We start from the raw sequence: 14,173 nt of genomic DNA, 5'->3' as shown, positions 1-14,173 counted from the left end.
ATTCTGACCACCCATGAACTCTGACTTTGGGGTCAAGCAAGGAAGCTGGGTCAAGCCTGTTCCTGCAGACGTGCATGAGAGCACATGCTTCTCCTGACTCGGACCTGAGCACGCTGGGCACCCCAGCCCATCCCCACCATCCTTGCTGTCATCACCCCACTGCTTCCTGAGCCGCCACTGCGTTAATGCCTGTTTTCTCTATGCCTCTGTTCTCTCTGGGGACCACTGCCTGCGTGCTCCAGGGCCCGAGAGTGGCCGGAGCTCTCCATACCATAGCCAGTTAGATGTGAGGTCCTCCACTCCGACCTCTTACCAGGCTCCCAAGCACTTTCACATCCCAGGTAGGCGCTGCCAGCCCCAAATGCCCAGCATGGGTGCATGCTCCGTGGGATCACCAGGCACCAGCACCAAGGAGAAGTCAGTTTCTGGGGGACCCTCCCTAACCAGTTGCCCTCACTAACCCCACCCTGAAGCCCACACGGCCACAGGCTTAGTCAACCCGTGTGACAGAGCCAACCTTGATCAAGACCACAAGGGGCCTGATTGGGTCTTCAGAGAATCAGCCCAGGGAGGAAGGCACAGGGAGTGAGTGGGAAATGCCTCTGATGTCCGAGGGTCGTGGTAGACAAGGCTATAACACATAGTGCTAAATGCCACAGGCTTTTCCATCAAAATTCTTGGGATTGAATCTTGATTCCACTGCTTACAAGCTGTGTGACCTGTGGCTGGTTACTTAGCTTCTCTGAGCCTCTGTTGCTCCATCTGTACAGCCAGGCACTGTTCTGGGCCCTGAGGCTGCAGCTGGGCTCAATCCACCCCAGTTCCTGCCCTCGTGGTATTTATGTCCCAGTGTGGTGATAGAGACAATAAGTGAATAAGCCAATAAGTAAATGGGTAATTTCAGGTAACAATAGGTGTTGTACACATAATAAAATAGGCTGACATGAGGAGGCAACTGGGGGGGAGGGGAAGCTAGGTTAGGTGGGGTGGTCAGGCAGGGGTTCTCAGGAAGTGACATTGAAGCCAAAAGATGAGAAGGAGCCAGCCTGCGAAGATCGCAGGGAACAGCAGAGGGAACAGCCAGAATAAAGGCCCCAAAACACTGAGGCAGGCAGAGCCAGCGTGGCTGGAGGTAGTGCCCTGTCCCCTCCCTGCCCAGACTTACTTAACTAGACAGTGACAGAAGATAAGAGGAAGGCAGGGGCTAGATTACCTTGAAAGGAGCCCTGGTGGTGCAGTGGTTAAGTGCTTGGCTGCTAACCAAAATGTTGGCGGTTCAAACCTACAGCTGCTCTATGGGAGAAAGATGTGACATTCAGCTTCTGTAAAGATTATAGCCTTGGAAACCGTACGGGGCAGTTCTACTCTGTCCTATAGGGTCGCTATGAGTCGGAATAGACTCAACAGCTATGGGTTTAGATTACCTTGTAGGTGTGATTTCGACAAGGTCAGACCCTGAATTACAGCACAACCAGGCCTAAACCCCAGTCTCCTAGCTCGGAGCTCAGTTTTTAACCCCCCACCCAGCTTTTCCTGGGAACTTGTCCTGCTGTTTCAACTATACCTCTCTCAACTGCCCCAGAAGGGTCCCATCCAGACTGTTTTTGAGGGAGTGGGAGGGAGATACTGCTGAAACTTGGCTACAGCATCCTGAGGACTTTCACATGGAATGAGGCGTGACTGCTGGGTGGAGGCAGTGGACACCTGCCCTGCATGGGGCCCTGCTGAGCATGTGCCCACCTGTGCCTGCATGCCACCATTCAAGCCCTAAGCCCTTCCCTCTGCACCATTTGAATCTATCCATTCCTCTCCCCCTCCCTTACTTGGAACCTGTTGGGATGAGGTTGGAAGTTCAACTTTGGAAGAGGAAGTCCACCAAAGGAAAGATGGTGGAACCTTAAAAAAAGTTGTTGATCATCTCTCTCTCCTGAGATCAACTGACCAACTGCTGTCTCCTTTTCTCGTTGTCTCTCTCTCTGTCCTCCCCACTGTCCCTTCCTGGTCTGTCTGGCAGCTGGAGAAAGTAACATCTACCGGAAACCCCCCATCTACAAACGGCATGGTATGGTCCGAGGCAGGCAGGGCTTGACCAGGCAAGGGGAGCGGGAGGTTAAAGGAGGTTATGGTCACCAGGAAGGACACACTGAAAGGCTGCAATTCGGGCCTTCCTTGCTAGCTGCCCCCCAGTCACTCAAGGTGACACTGGGGAGGAGTGTGGTGTCATTTCAAAGGAGCAAGGAAGGTTTGTGTCCCCTAAATCCCTTCCCACCTCCTCCCCAACTGCCCCCTTTACCTGCTGTCTAGTGTCCTAAATTCCATGGTCAAAGCAATCCTTGCAAAATACGCATACCCCTGGGAAAGTCACACTCCAAGGCATTGATACCCAAGCTTCGTGTTCACTAGAATCACCTGGGATGCATACAGATTCCACAACCCCACCATTGACTCACTGAATCAGAATTTTGTATCTGTAACAGCTTTTCCACAAGGAGCCTTGGTGGCGCAGTGGTTAAATACTTGGCTGTCAAACAAAAGTCAGCAGTTCCACTCACCAGTCGCTTCCCGGGAAAAAGATGTGGCAGTCAGCTTCCGTAAAGATTTACAGCCTTGGAAACCCTAGGGCAGTTTTATTCTGTCCTATAGGGTCACTATGAGTCGGAATCAACTCGATGGCAACAGGGTTAACAGTTTTTCCAGGTGATTCCGATGCACAGCCCAGCTTGGGAACCCCTGCTGTAAGCTCTTCTCAGTCACGGTCTCTGAGAGTGATGGAGGCTTAGAGCTGGGGTGGGGGCAGGGAGTGAGGAGGTATAGATAAGAAAGGAACAGGGAGCCCTAGGGTGCCTTCTTTAATTCACACGTGCACCTGAGAGACATTAAAAAGGGAGATGCCCTGTCCCCTCCCCTGCCCAGATTTACTTAACTAGGAATACTGGGGATGCAGCCCAAGAATCTGCACTGTAACTAGCTTCATACATGATTCTTTGTGTGTGTGTGTGTGTGTGTGTGTGTGTGTGTGCTTTAGATGAAGGTTTACAGAGCAAATGAGTTTCTCATTACATCCATGATTCTTAACTGCACTCAGTATGAGAACACCCAGTCATTCATCACTGTGACCTCCTGTTCATTCTTCCAGAAAACACCTATTGAGCCTACACTGAATAAGTACATCCCTTCTTTTGAGGATGGAGTCCCTGGGTGGGGAAAATGGTTAGCATTTGGCTACTAGCCAAAAGATTAGAGGTTTGAGTCCACCCAAAGGCATCTCAGAAAAAAGACCTGGCAATCTACTTCCAAAAAATCAGCCATTGAAAACCCTGTGGAGCACAGTTGTACTCTGGCACACCTGGGGTTGCCATGAGTTGGAGTTGACTCAACAGCATCTGGGTTTTTGGGTTTCCTTTGATGAGTTTAGAATTTAGAGCAGCTGTATCACCTTCACTTGCTCAGGGATCTGGCTAGGATAACGGAGAGGGAAGCAGAGTTAGACAAGCATATCGGCGGGTGGGAGGGATCTGAACTAAGCAGGTGAAGGCAACAGTGCAAGTATAAATAGTGGCTCTGGGTACTTGAGACCCTACAATTTAGACAAATATTGCTAGTGTTGGAGGGGCCTAGGCTGTGGGGTCAAGGGTGAGTCTGTGAGCCCGTGCACATGTACACGTGGCTGTGGAGGACACACAGTATGCCCCCCAAGTGACCACAGAAAGGCACTAACCCCAGGAGAGGTAGTTTGACCTTATATCCAAAGATGGCACCAGGTCCCAAGCTTCTCGGGACTGCATGGGATTTTCCAGGCGGGCTCTGAGGGGCGGCTCCAAGTAGACTGGGGAGGAGCCTAAGGTGAGGGTGGATTGCATGCATAGCAGGGCTATCAAAGAGCTAAATCTCATCAACCAGGGGTTGGAGGGGCTGCCCAGGTCCCAAATCCAAGAGGAGAATTCCAAACGGTTGGAAGCCGATGCCACTGGAGGAGGCATCCAGCCTAGGGTGGCTGAGGGCGGGTCTCAGGACCCTGTGCGGCTCTGGCTTCACTCCTAGAAACGATAATGGTGCTGCACTCATTTCCCCTGGCCCTCTCTTTGCCCTAGCCAGCCTTCACAAATCTTTGAGCTACTCTAATGCCGTTGTCTTGTAGGTATCTGTGCCTGGGATGGGTTTGATGGTCACTCCCACGGCGTGGACTTCAGGTGGAAACCTGAAGCTGGACCTGAGCCAACAGATCAATTGTGATGCTTTACAGATGGGGGAACTGAGGCAGAGAAGGGTGGGATTCGCCCAGTGTTACAGCTGAGTTAAGTGGCAGAGCTGGACCAGAGCCCAGCTTTGCTGACTCCATATCCAGTGCTCCTTCCTTCAGGTCAGGTAGTGGCCCCCAAACCAGGGTGTGGCATTTCAGTGTAAGGAGAAGGGTAACCTGACTCAGCACGCATCCCGGCCCTGCCTGGTGATTCCCACCCAAGCTGTGGTTCGAATCCCCAACAAGGCAGGCTTTTAGAGGGTTAGGAAGATAAGAGCAGAGCCTCACCTGGGATCTGTCCAGTCTTACTATGTGAGACCATGGCCTTGGTATTCATACAGGAGCATACCTGGAAGTCCATGGAATGTGGTAGAAGGAGTCCTGAGCTTGGGATCTGGTCCACTTCTTGCACAAACTTGCTGTGTGGTCTTGGGCAAGCCCCATCCCCTCTCTGGGATTCAGATTCTTAACTGTAAAATGAGGGGCTGGCTCCAGTGCCTTTCCAGCTCCATTTCTCCATGTCCCAGACTCTCCTAGCAGAGGTCCCTGACAGCACAGTGTCCTCACTCCCCTGGGCTAGAGCCTGGCTGCAGCAGGGGAAAAGGTGCACAGTCCTAGCCAGGACATTGCCTTCCTGAAGCTCTCTCCTTGGGTCCTTTGCAGGTGATTTGTCCACAACAGCCAAGAGCAAGACAAGTGAAGACATCAGCCAGGCATCCAAGTATAGTCCAGCCTACTCACCAGACCCCTACTATGCTGCAGAGTCTGAGTACTGGACCTACCATGGGTCCCCCAAAGGTACCATACCCCACAGGGAAGCCAGGGCCAGACACCACTGCCTGTGCCAGGGACACACAAGGTCAGGAAAGATAGCTGCCCATTCCTTCACACAATCATTCATTTATTCATTCAACACGCATGTACTGAGGACCAGCCGTGGGCCCTGGAGTTACACTGGTGAGAGAAACAGACCTGGTCCCTGCCTTTGTGGAGGAGACATAGGTCCCAACTGTGAGAGGGAGGTGATGGCAGCGGTATACTGTTTAGCCTGGGACAGCATGGAGGCTTCTCAGCTGCCGTAGGAAGGGTAAGAGGAGGCAAGTCAGCAAAGAGAGTGTGGAAATGCATACTCAGAGATCCAAGATGGGAAGGCGGGTTCCACTAGAAGAAAGGAAAGGCGATCAGCTTGGCTAGAGCTCAGAGAGAGGGGAAAGCAAGGGAGGGAATAAGGGGCCAGATCCTGCAGGACCTTGTGGTTTGGGGCTAGGACTTTAGTCTTTATCTTAAACAGTAGGAAGCCATTGAAATTGGTGGTACAATAGATTTGTGCTTTGGAGAGACCACTTTTTCTGTAGGGTGGAAAATGGTGGGGAGGATGGTGAGGAGAGGATACGGGAGGATAGAATGCGCTCCTCGGCATCCTGGTGAGGCAGAGAGTCTCAGTGGGCCCCCAGGGTACCACCCACCCAATCAAACAACTCAAGCTGTTTCTTTCAAGTCTGGGGAGGAATTTTCATCAAGATCCAATTGATCCAACACCTTTACTAATTGAATGTCCATTCTGAACAAAGCTTCATGGAAGCTACAGAGATGACCCCTCTCTTTACCCTCAAAGAGTTCTCCATTTAGAAAAAGAGGTAACACACAAACACAACTATAAGCCAAAGTGGACAATGCTCAGGACGCATGAGAGGTAATAAGTGAGAGAGCACTCTGAGCAGGGGGTGAGGAGTATCTTCATGGGGACTGTTTCAACTGCAGAAGAGAACAACAACAGCTCTACATGGCTTAAGCTGAAAAGGAATGTTCTAGCTCATGTCCTGAATGGGTTGGGGGTATATTGACTTGAGGCCCACTTGGATCTAGGGGGTGAATGAATGTCATCAGGATTTGGACTGCTTTCCCCAGGGGTGGCCCCATTCTCATCATGGCAAGATAACTCCAGCAGGTCCAGGCTTACACCCCGTTGTTGTTGTTGTTACATGCTTTCAAATTGATTCTGACTCATAGCGACCCCCTGTACAACATAACAAAACACTGCCCAGTCCTGCAGCATCCTCACAATCATTGCTATGTTTTAGCCCATTGTTGCAGCCACTGTGTCAGTCATCTCACTGAGTGTCTTCCTCTGTTTTGCTGACCCTCTGCTTTATCAAGCATGATGTCCTTCTCCAGGAATTGGTCCCTCCTGAAAACACGTCTGAAGTAAGTGAGATGAAGTCTCACCATCTTTGCTTCTGAGGAGCATTCTGGCTGCTCCTTAGAAGATTTCAAAAGGCACCTCCGGAAGACAAAGTAAAATATTATAGTGAAATGCGCAAGGACCTGGAGTTAGAAGACCAAAAGGGAAGAACACTCTCAGCATTTCTCAAGCTGAAAGAACTGAGGAAAAAAAATTCAAGCCTCAAGTTGCAATATTGAGAGATTCGATGGGCAAAAATGTTAAACGATGCAAAAAGCATCAAAAGAAGATGGAAGGAATACACAGTCACTGTACTAGAAAGAATTGGCTGACATTCAACCATTTCAGGAGGTAACATATGATCAAGAACCAATGGTACTGCAGGAAGAAATCTAAGATACACTGAAGGTATTGGCGAAAAATAAGGCTCAGGAATTAACGGAATACCAATTGAGATGTTTCAACAAATAGATACAACGCTGGAAACACACACTTGTCTATGCCAAGAAATTTGGAAGACAGCTACCTGGCCAACCTACTGGAAGAAATCTATATACACACCCATTCCACAGAAAGGCAATCCAAGGCTTACACCCTACCCAGAGCAACAAGAGAACTTCTTTCTCCCACTGGTTGCAGGAAAAGTCCCAGTGCAGAAGCTCATTGGCTGTTTGGGCAATCAGCTTCACTGCACCTCACAGCCTGAGAAGGGGAAGGGATGCTGGGCAGCTCAGTACAAGTATGTCCATCCACTATGGACGGGCACTTGGCCAAAGGGCACTTGTGTAGTATCATTCAGCTAGAAAGTGGTAGAGTCGAAAAGAAAGCTTTAGAGCCCTGTGGTTAATCCCTAGGCTCTAGTGCCCCTCTCTGCCCTCTCCCCAGGACAGGCTGGGTGGGGGGTAGGTGCCGGAGCTGATCCTCTCTGTCTTTTGGCAGTGCCCCGAGCCAGGAGGTTCTCATCTGGAGGAGAGGAGGAGGATTTTGACCACAGCATGCACAAGGTGAGCAGGTCACAACACTGAAGAGGTGCCAGAAGGGTCAGTTACTGAGAGCATCTTCATTTTCAAGTGAGAGAAACCAAATTCAAGCTGGCTGAAGGAGGAAAAGGAAATACATAGCTTCCCATAACTAAAAAGCCAAAGGGTAACTTCAGGTATAACTAGATCTAGCTGCTTAAATTTAAAAAAAAAAAAAAGTCATAGGGAGATTGGCTCTCTCTTCTCTTGTGCTGGCTTTTTTCTGTTTGGCTTCATGCTCAGGCAGATTTTTCTCATGCAGTGGTAAGATGGGTGCCAGCAACCCTCGTCCATTGCTGGTGAGAATGTAAAATGGTGCAGCCACTGTAGAAAACAGTTCGGCAGTTCCTCAAAAAGTTAAACATAGAATTACCGTATGACCCAGCAATTCCACTCTTAGGCATATACCCAAAAGACTTGAAAGCAGAGACTCAAGCAGATTCTGGTATGCCAATGTTCGTTGCAGTACTATTCACAATGGCCAAAAGGTAGAAACAAACCAAATGTCCATCAACAGATGAATGGATAAACAAAATGTGGCATATACATACAATGGACTATTATTCAGCCATTGAAAAGAGTGAAGGACTGATACATACTACAACACGGGTAAACCTTGAACACATCATGCTAAGTGAAAGAAGTTAGACACAAAAGGTCACATATTACATGATTCTATTTGTATGAAATATCCAGAATAGGCAAATCCATAGAGACAGAATGTAGATTCATGGTTCCCAGGGGGGATAAGGGGACGGGAAAATGAGAAGTAGCTCCTTAATGTATACAGGGTTTAATTTTGTGGTAATGAAAGTGTTTTAGAACTAGACAGAGGTGGTGTTTGCACAATATCATGACTGTATTAAATGCTACTGAACTGTTCGCTTTCAAATAGTTAGTTTCATGTTATGTGAATTTCACCTCAATAAAAAAATTAAATTAAAATAAAAAGATGAGTGCCAGCAACTCCAACAAGAAAGAGTTTTAGGGAGGCTCTCATTGGCCCCACTAGAGCCATCTGCCCATCTTTGAATCAATCTCCATGGCCAGGGTAATGTGATCGTGTCATTGGTCAGGCCAGCTTTTTGTGCACAGTGGACTACTTGTGTGAATCGCAGTGGAAAACACGGATTCTACAAGGAAGGAGGGGTGCTGGAAAGCAAAAAGGGCAGGTGTTCACTATAGAGGTTCAGATGACACAGCCTTTCCCAGATATGTTCCATCTCGGTGTTCTTTGCTTCCTTCTAACTTCATCTTGCTCCTCCTCACCTCCACCCCAGCTCCAGAGCGGAATTGGCAGGCTGATTCTGAAGGAGGAGATGAAGGCCCGGTCCAGCTCCTATGCAGACCCGTGGACCCCGCCCAGGAGCTCCACCAGCAGCCGGGAGGCCCTGCACACCGCTGGCTACGAGATGTCCCTCAATGGCTGTAAGTGCCGCCCCGGAGGCCCAACTCCTCCCCACTCCACCTATGAGTCTGACCTCCCAGACCCCTCCACTTGGTCTTGACAGAGCCTTGATCCCATAACTGATACGTGCTGGGTATTCATTTTGAGCGAGACATCCTGGGAAGCACAGCCCATCTCATCTCCTTCCTCATAGCAGCTCTGTGCAGTGGGTGCCATTACCACCCCTACATTTTACAGATGAGAAACTGAGGCATAGAAGGCTTTAATAACTTGCCCTACGTCACTCAGTTTATAAGCGATGGAGCTGAGATTGGGACCTAGGTCAGTCTGACTCTAGAACCCAAAGACAAGATTTGTGAGGACCTTCTAGTTGTGCAAGGCAGCATTCCTGATGCTGAGAATATGGGGGTGACCAGTTAGACAAGATTCTTGCCTTCATGGGGGCTGATAGTCTAGAGCAGAGGTTGGAAAATTATAACCCATGGGCTAGATCTCTTCCACCACCTGTTACGGTAAATAAAGTTTTATTAGAACACAGCCATGCCCATTCACGCATGTATTGCCTACGGTTGTTTTCACTACAACAGCAGAAAGTAGTTGCAACAGTAGTGAGTAGTTGCAGCAGAGACTGGATGACCTGCAAAGCCTAAAATATTTACTGTTTAGCTCATTACAGAAAAAGATTGCTGACCCCTGTTCTAGAGGGATGAGACAGACTATAAACATGTTTAGAAAAATAGATAAATAAAATAATTTTGGAACAGATGCCACCTCCTCTGGAAAGCCTTTTCCAATTCTCAGAAACTCCCATGCAGTGCACGTATTGCATTGTTCCTTGTGTTGCAAACTAAGCCAGTAAAAGCCAAAGTGCTACCCTGTAGGAACCACAAAGAGAGAAGGGAGCTGACCCCAAACTCAATCTCTTGGGCTAACAAAGGAATCAGGAGAGTATGCCCTCAAAGGTTAGCCTCAGACTCTCCCACTCTCCTCCATCTCTGGAAGGCTTGCCTGGGTCTAGAACACTGACGTGGGGTCTTAGCGAGGACCATGCTCTGCCCTGAGCCATCACTCCTGAGTCCTGGGTCTTTGGGGAATCTGAAGCCTTGACTTCCAGTCAGGTAGATGTACTGAGAAACATCTTTAAGAATCTGAGTGGCTCAACGATACAAGGGGCTGCCTTCTGAGGTAGTGAGCCTTCCATCACTGGAGGTGTACAGAGGCTTGATGACCACTCATTGGTTAGAAGGCGTTCAAGCATTTTGCCCTGGGAGTCTCTCGTTTTAAGCTCGTCCCTGTTCCTAGATACACACATGCTCTGTCTGCCTCCTCTCTTGCTTGTGGTTGTCGTGTGCCTTTGAGTCGATTCACTCTCCTTCTCATCCCTGTGGAATTCAGTCCTGCCAGGAAAGCCCATCTCAGATCAACACCTGAAAAAAAAGAAGTCATGAGTTTTTTGTTTGTTTAACAAAACTAATGCATGTTCGTTGTAAAAAAAAAATAGCAAGTTCAGATAATACACAGAAAAAAAGAAAGATAAGATAATAAAAATCTGTAATCCAGCACCCCAGTGACCAGTCACAGTTTGATTGATCTCCTCTGATCAATGCTCAGTACTTTAAGAACATCAGCCTAGAGGTCGTGGAGTTTCAGATAATCTGCCCAGGGCTGTTTTAGAAACACAGAAACCTGAGTGCTGGGAAGACCATTCCCAGGAAAACCACAGAGAGAAGGACAAGAAGACAGGAGCTTCCGGGTCCTATTCTGATGCTCAGCCTCACCCACTCTTGCAGTACAGTGGAGGTGACAGTGCTAAGAAGCCAAGTGACTTTCTTATTTGACCACTTGAAAATCCTTAAGCAAGGGAGATGGCAAGAGGTCGAGAGAGCAAACACAGGAAGGCCCTCTGAGAAGACGATGGTCTGTTAGATCAAGGAAGACAATTATGGGCAATAGAAGATTCTATTTCTTATACTCCAGTGTGCCAGACATCTACAGATATGGTATCACCCTTGGTCCTCACAAAGATCCACAATGTAGAGGGATTGTTTTCACCTACTTTATAGATGAAAGAACTGAGGTTAAGCCACTTGCCCAAGGTCAGGAAGCCAGTAAGTGACTACGCCAGGATCCAGACAAGTCAGAGTGACTCCAAGGCCATGAGCTTGTCCCTCTTCACCATACTGCATCTTGAGTCTTGGTGAAATTGAAGATGATGGTGGGGGTGTTGGTGATGATGATGATAGAGCCAGTATTATTGAGTGTTTTGTATGTGACAGACACTGTGCTACTATCTTACTATATTGTGTCACATTCTTCACAATAACCCTGTAAAGGAGATAATTTACAGATGAGGAAACTGGAGGCTGGTTAAGTAGCTTGTGTGAAGTTAAAAACAAACAAAAAATCGTTGCTGTGGAGTTGGTTCTGACTCATGGCAACCATGTATATTACAGAGTAGAACTCTCCATAGGGTTTAATATCACCAGGACTTTCTTCTGCTGAGCCACTGAGCGGGCTCAAACTAAAGGTTAGCCAAAACCAAAACAAACTCATTGCCATCGAGTCAATTCTGACTCATAGTGACCCTATCAGACAGAGTAAAGCTGCCCCATAGGGTTTCCAAGGCTGTAATCTTTACAGAAGCAGACTGCCACATCTTTCTACCACGGAGCCACTGATGGGTTTGAACCGCCAACCTTTCAGTTAGCAGCCAAGCACTTAACTACTACACCAGCAGCCGACTGCAAACTGCTTGTGCCACCCAGGGAAGTTAGGTATCTACTAAGTGACCGAGTGGATGAGCTGATGAGCCTGTTTCCCTGTTGGACCGTGAGGGGCACTGTTTTCAATTCTGGCTCTGAGATCTGAGTGGTGCCCCAGTTGCTGCTCAGAATTCAACCCCATTCAGTGGCATCCATGCAACAAATATCGAGGAGCACCCACTATGTGCCAGGTGCTGTGCTAGGTGGTGGGGTTTTGGATGCATCGTGGCAGATACTAATGCAACAATGGGAAACTGACCAGTGGGAAAAGAGGTCCTGAAGGAGCCCTCCCCCCACCCACCCAGGGTAGCCCAGTTACAGGAGCTGTCCGTTCTCCACCATGTCTGTCTGTCCCCATGAACACTGACTGATCCCTGGCTTTTCTCTGTTGCAGCCCCTCGGTCCCACTACCTGGCTGACAGCGGTATGTCCTCCTGCCCTACCTTCAGCCCCGTCATGTCCTGTGAGGGCCAGAACTGAGTCCTCTGAAATTCCCCTGTAGTTGTGATGGCAAGCAACATGGATGTCCCAGCACATCTTGATTTCAAATAGTCCATCCTATTGTTTTTGTTAGATTATGGGCCCCAATTTTAGTTATGAAACCAGGGTTACCATGCCCAATAACTCCAAGAGACAGAAAAAGAATGAGAGAGTGAGAGAGAAAGCAAGCCTCTTCCACCCATGTGGGAGCCTCCCTGCCTGGGTTCTGAACTACAGCCACTAGCTTGACTGCAATTCCAGGGCCATTGTCTAGAGCACTCTGAGGCTAGGACACAGGGGTCCATCATAGGAGGCTAGATGTGTGCAGGTTGAAGCCAGAAGAGAGTGAGTGGGTGCTTCAGTGGGCCTAGAGTTCTGCAGGGGTGGAGCACCCCATAGACAGTCAAGTTGCAAGTCTGGAAAGCAGGCAGGAATTGCTAGTGGTCTCTGGCCACACCCCTTGTCACTAGGTTGGGAGTAATATTGACCATTTTCAGTCAGATGACCTCAGGGTGAGGGACTCTTGGCTTGGAGCTCCTGGTGATTGCTCTGGCTCCTTCTTTTCAGATCCCCTCATCTCCAAATCAGCCTCCCTGCCTGCCTACAGAAGAAACGGGCTGCACAGGGTAAGAGAGGCCAGGCTGGGGAACACTGCCCCAAAATGCTAACAATTCCAGCATTAGCTCATTGTTCTGGTGATTATTTATGGGCGAAACCTTGGGGCTGGGGGTGGGTTAACTGAAAGAATGCAATGGCACTGATTTGCTCTACTCTCCTTTATCCCCTGTGTAAAAAGTGTCCCCAGGTGAGAGGCTACAGAACAGTTAATACTTACTGAGCAATGACTATGTGCTGGCCACTGTGCTAAGCACTTTACATGCATGAACTTATCTAACTTCCACAACCCTGGAAGGTGGTTACTATTTTTAACCCCGTTTTGTGGATGAAGAAATGGAGGCACAAAGAGGTGAGGTGAACTGCCCAACCTCTCACACCCAGTAAGTGGTAGAGTCAGGATTCCAACCCAGGCCAACTGACTCCACAGCCCACACTTGCCGCCATGCTCCATTTGCCTCTAACATCACTGTTGTCTTCTGGGCTCTTTGACCATCTATGATGTAATGCCTGCATGGGAGCAGGAAGTCGTTTTAAGGGCACAAGGAATTACAAACTTGTCTTGTTAATAGGAAGAGAGGCTATGTGACTGGACAAGTGATCCAAGGGAAGGGCAGGCACGTTGAGATAGATGCTTATTACTGAGTACCTACTAAGTGCCAAGCACTGTCCCTGGTGCTGGAGAGACTGCAGTGAATGAAGTCACTGCTCTCAGGGAGCTTACAGTTCGGGAGACAGACAATGAGCAAATGAGTGCAATATGATGTCAAGTCGTCCGAAGTGCTAGGATGGAAAACAAAGCAAGAGGACAGAGGGAGAAGGCAGTCAGAGAGGGCTGAATCTAAACAAACGCCTGGATGAAGGGAGGGACCTCCCCATAAGAGGAGCTGCAAGAGCTACCAGGTAGAGGGAAGTGCTGGGTTAAAGCCCCTGGAAGAGAGGGTGCAGTGGGCCTGAACCAGTGTGGCTGGCAAGGAGTGAGCAAGAGGAAGCTGGAAAGGGTCATCATTAGGGCCATGCACACTGAGTTAGGGCTTCAGAGGGCTTCCAGAAGGTGCATCGCATGATCCAACTAGGTGTTTGTTTGGTTCTTTTTTTTCTCTCTCTGTTTTTTTCCTATCTTTTTTACCTCTCGTTTTTTTCTCTTTTTTTTTTTTAATTGTTGTTGGAAATATACACAACAAAATATACAACAGCTCAACAATTTCTACATGTACAATTCAGTGACATTGCTTACATTCTTCAAGTTGTACAACCGTTCTCATCCTCGTTTTCCAAGTTGTTCCTCTCCCATTAACATGGACTCACTGCCCCTCAAGCTTCCTATCTGACCTTTCAAGCTGTTGTTGTCAATTTGATCCCAGATAGATAGTTCTTGAAGGACCACAATGCTCAAGGCAGGCAGTCTTTTTTAGTTAAGCTAAACTATCGTTTGGTTTTAAGAAGACCTCATTGGATATTTTTGGT

At 48.5% G+C, this 14,173-nt stretch overlaps 1 protein-coding gene across 6 annotated transcripts in view; it reads left to right on the top strand.

Moving 5' to 3' along the window:
* The window catches only part of ABLIM3 (actin binding LIM protein family member 3), a 134,265-nt gene that overhangs the window by 108,910 nt on the left and 11,182 nt on the right, over positions 1–14,173 (top strand). For 3 of the 6 annotated variants that reach the window (XM_023739161.1, XM_023739159.1, XM_012557999.2), the window contains 5 exons: positions 4,904–5,038; positions 7,362–7,426; positions 8,722–8,869; positions 12,006–12,035; positions 12,659–12,717. In XM_023739161.1, coding sequence (XP_023594929.1) covers positions 4,904–5,038; positions 7,362–7,426; positions 8,722–8,869; positions 12,006–12,035; positions 12,659–12,717 — 437 coding nt within the window. Of the gene's footprint in view, positions 1–242; positions 342–2,014; positions 2,063–4,903; positions 5,039–7,361; positions 7,427–8,721; positions 8,870–12,005; positions 12,036–12,658; positions 12,718–14,173 lie in introns of all 6 variants that reach the window. The other 3 variants (XM_023739160.1, XM_023739158.1, XM_004384915.3) reach the window with 2 other exon arrangements.

Source organism: Trichechus manatus, unplaced genomic scaffold, assembly GCF_000243295.1.
Source record: "Trichechus manatus latirostris isolate Lorelei unplaced genomic scaffold, TriManLat1.0 scaffold00130, whole genome shotgun sequence".
In the NCBI taxonomy this organism is placed as follows: Eukaryota; Metazoa; Chordata; class Mammalia; order Sirenia; family Trichechidae; genus Trichechus; species Trichechus manatus.
Note: the sequence above shows the minus strand (reverse complement) of the source record. Positions and strands in the feature narration are given on the sequence as shown.